This window comes from Symphodus melops, assembly GCF_947650265.1.
Source record: "Symphodus melops genome assembly, chromosome: 1".
In the NCBI taxonomy this organism is placed as follows: domain Eukaryota; kingdom Metazoa; phylum Chordata; class Actinopteri; order Labriformes; family Labridae; genus Symphodus; species Symphodus melops.
This window is the reverse complement of record NC_136691.1, coordinates 56300453-56308523: the sequence shown is the minus strand read 5'-3', so window position 1 is coordinate 56308523 and position 8071 is coordinate 56300453. Positions and strand designations below refer to the sequence as shown.

The window sequence follows — 8071 nt, the reverse complement described above, 5'->3', positions numbered from 1 at the left end:
CTACGGCGAGCCCTTTAACGTTCACGTCTTATTGACATGTTGGAATCTCAAGCTGACAAATGTTCACGAGTAACTCTTCTAATTCTTCTACCATTCATTATGTCATATAAATACAGTCGACTGATAAATAAGGACACACATCTCACAGACTGAAGATAACATACAGAGCCTTACAGGGCTCGAGTTCCTCCTCACACACACACACACACACACACACACACACACACATTGTAATAAACTCAATCCCACACACACCGTCCTGCTGCCCCAAATACTCACTCGAGCGTTAAACCTGTTTTCATCTGCAGCCGATTAGAGACTAACTCCTCGTTCACCGGAGATTTGAAAGTTTGCTTAAATCTGCACAAATGTTTCCTCGCTGCCGTCTCCAGCTGTTTCACCCCTCGACTGTAAATATGATGCCCTGAGGATCAATAAAGTATCTATCAATCAATCATGAATGTTTGAAGCCTGAGCCACGTGGCCCGTCTGTTCCTGTAAGGGGCGCCGGAGGCTCATCAGCAGCAGCCACCGCCGTGCTGGACATGCTGTCTGTCTAAATGTGTAACATTTATGTAAAGCTGTTTTTAAAACAGGAGACAGCTGGAGTGCAGCCAGCTCAATTCTCCAGTACGGCAGAAGTGTTCTTGAGCAAGGCACTGTACCCTACAAGCTGCTCTGGGGCCTTTCGTCCGACTTGTTCTCATTCTCTCCGTCTTCTCTCACGTTCAGCCCCACAGTCCAGAAGCCCGTGTAGTAGCCGTGCAGGCAGCGTGGCTCCCTCTCCGTCCCTCTCCAGGCGACCGGACGCCGTCGGACCCCCGCCCTCTCCGATCAGACCCCTCAGCGACAGAGACCGGCCCGCTCTGACCCAGGACTCCCTCTCCTCTGATGGAAGCTGCTACACAGAGCTGTGCCCCGGCCCTCAGAGCTACGTGGAGAGGCTGCGGTCGGAGGAGGAGGAGGGGTCAGCGGGAGTCAATCCGCTGACGGTGGAGGGCGTGAGCGTGCACTTCTCACCGGTGGTGGAGACGGTCTCCGCCTTCAAACCGAGCAGGTACCAGTCGCCGCTGATGCCCAAGGAGAACAAGCCTCTGGAGGTTTCCATCCTGCGGAGGGTGAAGGAGCTGCTGGCCGAGGTCGACCCCAGGACGGCGGCCAAACACATCACCAAGGCCGACTGCAAGGTACTGAATGCTCCTGGTTAAAGATGACTCAGCGTTTTTTATAAAGTGCCATTTCTCAGGAGTCATGCTTTAGGACAACATTCAGCCACAGAGGAGTCACCTGTCTGTGTTTCTCAGGTGGCAAGAATCGTGGAGGTGACTCCGGAGGTGCAAAGCATGATGGGAGTTATCTCTGGGATGGAGCTGCTCACGTTGCCACACGGACAACAGCTGAGGCTCGACCTGCTGGAGAGGTGAGTCAGCATAACCGAGGGTAATAAATAAACGTCCAGCAGGGGGGAGAAGTCCAAGTCTGTAGAACACTCCTTCTTTTTCTCTGTTGCTTTCAGTGAATATGGACCGTGTGAGTTTACGGACTCAAGTCATTTTAGGGGCGGGGCTACTTTGCACAGACGCATCAGTGCAGCTAAAACAAATATCTCCTCTTCAAACCGCCTTAACGACCCCTCCCTCCTGCAGGTTCCACACCATGGCGACCATGTTGGCGGTCGACGTGTTGGGCTGCACGGGGTCGACGGATGAGCGGGCCGGCCTGCTGCATAAACTCATCCAGATCGCCGCTGAGCTGAAGAGCACCACGGGGAACATGTTCGGCTTCGCCGCCGTCATGAGGGCGTTAGAGCTGCCGCAGGTAAACAAGATGAGGGCCTCCGACTCTCCAAGTTACAGCGAGCAAGACAGGCTACTGCTTGGGGCCCCCAGGACATTAGGGGGCCCCTGAGTGCTCACTAAACCACAGCAGAAACAAAAGCATTCACTCGTGTTGCATTATCGGTGTGAAAACCAAAATTCAACCAAGAAACACGACGAGAAAAAATAAACCGTAAAGAAAGTTGAAGGGAAGAGATTGAGTCCAAACACATCCGTTAAGATTCACCTTTTGATGACACCTTGAAACAGCCAATGACTGACATCTCTCGTAGCCAATGAAATCCTCCAAACATGGAGGTGCAGCTCGGGGGGATTTCTTCGTGCACACACTGAGCAGTTTATAAACCTGCTTTAGTAAATAAGAGAGGCTCTGACTTGAACCCCCCCGTAGAGCTGGAGTGGACCGACCCTCACGGCCTTCTGAGGCTGTGACGTAGGTTCCAGGTGGACGAGGTCACCGCGGGGCTTTAGGTTAAAGATGATGCAGCAGCCTTCGTTAATCATTAACATTAACAGAGCGTCCTCGTTATCTCTGATTGGAGCCATAAAGTGGACGTCTGTATGTTAGAGGTGAAATGTGAGCAGCTCGCTAACTCGTCGTGACGATCCCGCCTTTTACAGATCAGTCACATGAGACGGACAGATCAGAGTCCCAGGCAGCATCTGTGCGTACGCTCATCGTCGGCCTGCTGATGTTTGTTTGCAAGTCGGATGGCGTGCGAGAGTTTCGACTGGACGTTACATCGGGCGCCATTCAGCGGCCGTGTTCTTAAATCCTGCTCTCAACGTTTCCGTCCGTGTGATTTGTTGAAGAGCTTCATGATTGAAAAATAATATGTGATGAATTTCTGATTAATCATGAAGCCAAACATTGTAGATTCAGACGTGTGTCAGAGAGCTATCGGCTAGCAAGCTATCAAGCTAGCCAGCTATCAAGCTAGCCAGCTAATTAACGGTGCTGTTTTTTGTCTCTCTCAGGTGTCCCGTCTTGAACAGACCTGGACGGCGTTACGGCAGCGACACACAGAGGGCGCTATTCTCTATGAGAAAACTCTGAGGCCGTTCATGAAGAGTCTGAACGACGGGCGAGGTAGGGATGACGATGCAGAGCGCGCGGACTCCAACGTAAAGTCGTCAAACGTTAACCTCTCCGCGTGTGTTCTGTGTCCGTCCGACAGAAAGCTGTCCGCTCTCCAGCACCACCTTCCCCCACGTCGTCCCCCTCCTGTCTCTCCTGGAGAAGAGCGTGGCGGTGGGCGAGGGGGCGGAGCCGTGGGAGACGGTGGAGGTTGGGGTGGACGTGGTCATGTTCCACCTGGGGGCGGCGAGGACGATCGCTCAGCTTGGGGGAATCTACCGCTCCAACACGGAGAGCAGACTTCAAGGTGAGAGACGGGCGCACAGACCCGGGTTCAGTTGAGTCTGGTCCTTCAGCGAGACGTCTGCGGACCTCTCTGAGAATATCTTCAGTGCAGAACGTTTAACGAGTCGTGCAGTCAGATTAAACGCTGAGTCACCTCTTCGCAGGTTTCCAGGAGCAGCCCGACGTCCTGGAGATCTTCCTCACAGACTTCCAGATGAGGCTGCTGTGGGGGAGCAGGGGAGCCGAGGAGAACCAGGCTCTGCGCTACGCCAAGTTCGACCAGGTGCTGACGGCCCTGTCCAATAAACTGGAGCCGCCCGTCAGACCGCGCTGACCCCACACAGATAGTTTACCCAGGACGGGCCTCATGTCGTGTTCCTGCAGCCTGAGCGACTCTGAGCCGACTCCTGATGCACATCGAGAAATGGACAGCGAGCGGAACGGAGCTTGTTGTGATTAATGTTTAAACAGAAGCACGTTAGCTTCAGATTATTCCCACGCTAACTTTCTTACAGCCTGTCCTAACAGCATGCGACGCGAGCGAGCTATCGTTTCCTGTTGGACTGTCTGGAAAAGGTCGCACCGGTTTCTATTTCCTGTCTGTCGCTCGAGCAGCAGGACGAAGAACGAGGAAGACGCTGCCGCTCACTGGTTTCCCAAAGCAGAGCCCGTTAGCTTGTTTTACAAAGTGGAGACGACGGCACATTCACAGTATTCACGTCAGGGATGAAGCGTTGGGCTGTCACAGCACTTCTCTTTGTCCACCTTCAAAATAAAAGCACCACATGTTCCTGTCTCACGTCAGCCGTCCCATCCAATAAAGGAAAATAGAACTGAAAAAAAAAATAATAATAAAATGGGGCATCCTGTGATCCACCTTTCCTCCAGCGACGGCTTCAACATGCTGCAGCTCTTCCTGAAGATTTCCTGTCAAATAAAGAACCAATGTGAAGTTATAACGAGACGCGGTGCTGTGACAGAGTGAACAGAGCTGGGCTTCCTGTCTGAAGGCTGGACCTTCGTTTATCATCCTCAGCTGTATCATCGACGACCCGAGAGCACCAGAATCCTTTTGTTTGTTAGGATGATGAAATATTTAAAGACATTCATGGAGCTGTGTTCTGGGATCAGTTTACGTAAATCTGTTTTTAATCTTCACACTTCCAGCCGTATCAACGTCTCACCTTGTGTATCTGTCACTGTGATTTGTTGTTTTGTATGTTTATAACAGTATTAATGTCGCCATATTTATCTCAAATGTAAATAAACATGTTTATATAACTGTCACGCCACTTTATTGGGTAAAACTGAAACTCATGACTCAACCTTCACTGAAGCTTCGTCATGCTTACTCAGGATGCATGTGGTCGGGGGGGCGTGACCAGGGGTGACGTGAGCCCCCTCAAATCTAAAACCCCCAATTCCTGATCTGAATTCCTGATCCGTTTTCCCACATGCACGTCTGAAAGTGTGTAGGTCATTTCAGGAGGACTGCTCCGGATGTTCTCCTGATGGCACCTCACGGCGGGAGAGACGGGCGGAGAGGGTGGGAAGGCCCGCGAGGTAAGACGGAAGAGAAACTGACGCTGTAATGAGAATATTTGTCTTTCTTGGAGAAGAACATGATGGAGAACACTGATTGCTTCAGATATCTTAAATCAAGCAGGAAGTGTGTCTATATTTAATGTGTATGGTATATGTACACATTTCCAGAGTAGATTAATGTTTATTATCTATGGAAATCCATTTCTGCCATGTCATGGAGTCATTATATTGACTTACAGGATCTATCTTGTAACTAATGTCTTGTGTCCTGCCTGTCTGTATACTGCTACTGGATGCCTTGAATTTCCCTCAGGATCAATAAAGTATCTATCTATCTATCTATCTATCTAATCTATCTAATCGATCGTTTTTCATGACAGAAGCAGAAATGGACTTCGATGGGACTGTGACCCTCCAGCGTATCCAACGCATGCACCGCACGCAACGCCCCATATTGTTCTGCCATCCTGGGAAATGTAGTCCACTTCCGCTCTTCGAAAGGTGTCCGCGGCGAGGTCCTGAACGCCGAAAAACTACAAGCTGTCGCCGGACAGAGAGAGAGAGGGAGGGAGGGTTGTGTGGGGTTTTTTCCATCAGCCAGCAGGCAGCCAAAATGTTGGCTATCCTGTCTGTGTTGATTTTAATCCTTTTTGACCCGGTTTTGGGCGTTTTTTCAGAAACTTTATTGCTCCATTTCAGACAGCTGCGACTGCGACTTTAAGCCGAAGATCAGAGGTGAGAAGCGGCTGTTTGCTAGCTAATGCTGGAGCAGTGTGTCAGCCTGCCAGCTAGACTCAATATACATGTATATCTTCCACTCTTTAAATAGTTAATAACACATATTTAACATTTAAATATATATATTAGACATATTAGACTTTATTTGTGTGCAGCTAACTGTAAGTAAATACTGTTCCCCTGAGTAGCAGCTTTAATAGGTAGCTGTGATGCTAGCAGGTAAAAGAGGGAAGTCTGACAAACAGACTTCCGGTTATGTTTTATTTGAATGTTTTAAACTCTAAATTGAGGAAAGTGTGACCGCGGTAATTAGTATTATCTTATTGTGTAAGGAGAAATAACTCCAAATAGGTTTAATCAAAACCTTTAGGGTAGACGTACAATAATAATAATGACGTGTTTTACACTACACAATGTGTTGAGGCATCTGTTTGCACTGTGTAGTATTACTCCTTTTATTAAAGGACCAATCAGAGAGCTGCTCTCTGCCTTTTGAAACATGGAGAGAGGGTTAGAACGCAGAAAGCTTTACAGACCCATGAAGAGCTGGCTAAACACTGAAGCTACAGTGTCTCTACATGCAGAGCTGGCTAAACACTGAAGCTACAGTGTCTCTACATGCAGAGCTGGCTAAACACTGAAGCTACAGTGTCTCTACATGCAGAGCTGGCTAAACACTGAAGCTACAGTGTCCACCACATGCAGAGCTGGCTAAACACTGAAGCTACAGTGTCCACCACATGCAGAGCTGGCTAAACACTGAAGCTACAGTGTCCACCACATGCAGAGCTGGCTAAACACTGAAGCTACAGTGTCCACCACATGCAGAGCTGGCTAAACACTGAAGCTACAGTGTCCACCACATGCAGAGCTGGCTAAACACTGAAGCTACAGTGTCCACCACATGCAGAGCTGGCTAAACACTGAAGCTACAGTGTCCACCACATGCAGAGCTGGCTAAAACACTGAAGCTACAGTGTCCACCACATGCAGAGCTGGCTAAAACACTGAAGCTACAGTGTCCACCACATGCAGAGCTGGCTAAACACTGAAGCTACAGTGTCCACCACATGCTGACCTGTGTGAGGGGGGGGGGACAGCTCTCTGCTGTGATTGACAGTCGTCCTCTCTGTATGTTTTGATTGGACTGTTTTTGTCGTCCTCTCTTTGACCAGACCTGGAATGGGATCTCTACAAGAATCTTTACGGTCAGCACCTGGCCCAGGACATCGTGTCAGAAGAGGTGGCTAAATTCCTTCAGAACAAAAACCCCGAGCGGCCTCTGGTACTTTCCTTCCACGGCTCCTCGGGGACGGGAAAGACGCTGGTCAGCTCCATGCTGGCAAATCATCTGTACGGCTCGGCCCTGAGCAGCCCGTACGTCCACCAGTTTGTCCCCACGCTGCACTTCCCCTTACCTGAGCGCGTCCCGGAGTACAGGGTGAGTCAGAGAGAGGCTAATCTTAGCTAATGACATAATGAGGAAGAGGAGGTGCTGTAGTGACACAAGTTCTCCTCTCCGTCCTGCAGGAGGAGCTGAAGAGCTGGGTGCAGGGGAACCTGACGGAGTGCGCTCGCTCCGTCTTCTTTTTCGACGAGATGGAGAAGATGCCTCCGGGTCTCGTCGACATCCTGGAGCCCTTTCTGGGTCCTTCTCACGTCGTGTTTCGCACAAACTACCGCAAGGCCATCTACGTCTTCATCAGGTACACGCAGACGTCACGCTGCGGCGGACGCAGAGCGAAAACGCCGACGACTCTGACGGTGTCTCGTGTGTTTTTCTCTGCAGCACAGCAGGAGAGGAGGTGATCAACAAAGTCGCTCTGGAGAACCGGCAGGCCGGGCGGGACAGAGAGGAGATCAGATCAGCTGACCTGCAGGACGCCATCGCACAGACGGTTTACAGCAGTAACACAAGTAAGTGATTTTAGTGCTGCACGTTTTTATCCCCTTTAATACTCAAACGTTGTTGCAGACACTTTCTGACTAACTGTGTGTGTGTGTGTGTGTGTCCCGTGTTTTTTCTCTCCAGGCGGTTTCTTCCACTCCAGCATCATCCAGCAGAAGCTCATCACTCGATTCGTTCCCTTTCTGCCGCTGAGCCGGCGACACGTGGAGCGCTGCGCCCGCTCTCAGCTCTGCCAACGAGGCAGCTGCGAGCGCCATGACGTGGTGGAGGCGGTAGGAGGCGACATCGTTTACGCTCCGGTCCAGGGGCAATATTTCTCCTCCACGGGCTGCAAGGCCATCGCCGCCAAAATCAATTTCTTCCTCTGAGCAAAAAAAGACTTTTTTTTTTTTTAAAGGACTAAAAGGGAAAATTTCTCACATTCGTGTCCCTGAAGGCATCGTGTCCCTGAAGGCATCGCGGGCCGTCCAAGTGTTCATACAGGAGAGTTTACTCACTCATCAGCTCTACCTCAAACCGGCTCCACCTTTAACCCACGACTTCTCCAGGTGCTGCAGCGGCTCCTTACTCTAAACACTTCATTTTAAAATGTGCTCATCTGCAATTCATCCCTTTGATCACGAACTGACCGACGTCCATGCTCTCCGTGCACGCCGCCGTCTCATCGCTGGCGCTCGA

At 50.5% G+C, this 8071-nt stretch overlaps 2 protein-coding genes across 3 annotated transcripts in view; both read left to right on the top strand.

The window, feature by feature from the left end:
- The window catches only part of sh2d3cb (SH2 domain containing 3Cb), a 30201-nt gene extending 25621 nt beyond the window's left edge, over nucleotides 1–4580 (top strand). The window contains exons 7-13 of one of the 2 annotated variants that reach the window (XM_079337788.1): nucleotides 733–762; nucleotides 793–1187; nucleotides 1305–1420; nucleotides 1647–1818; nucleotides 2817–2928; nucleotides 3017–3223; nucleotides 3366–4580. In XM_079337788.1, the coding sequence (XP_079193914.1) occupies nucleotides 733–762; nucleotides 793–1187; nucleotides 1305–1420; nucleotides 1647–1818; nucleotides 2817–2928; nucleotides 3017–3223; nucleotides 3366–3535 (1202 nt within the window). In that variant the 3' untranslated portion in view covers nucleotides 3536–4580. Of the gene's footprint in view, nucleotides 1–732; nucleotides 1188–1304; nucleotides 1421–1646; nucleotides 1819–2816; nucleotides 2929–3016; nucleotides 3224–3365 lie in introns of both variants that reach the window. The other variant, XM_079337787.1, reaches the window with a different exon arrangement.
- A 555-nt stretch (nucleotides 4581–5135) lies between these two features.
- On the top strand, nucleotides 5136–7934 carry tor2a (torsin family 2, member A). Its single transcript, XM_079337846.1, is given in 6 exon segments — nucleotides 5136–5416; nucleotides 5418–5481; nucleotides 6660–6925; nucleotides 7015–7190; nucleotides 7274–7401; nucleotides 7517–7934. Coding segments are annotated over 6 exon segments (1119 nt in total). The 5' UTR covers nucleotides 5136–5176; the 3' UTR covers nucleotides 7762–7934.
- The last annotated feature ends 137 nt before the right edge of the window (nucleotides 7935–8071 follow it).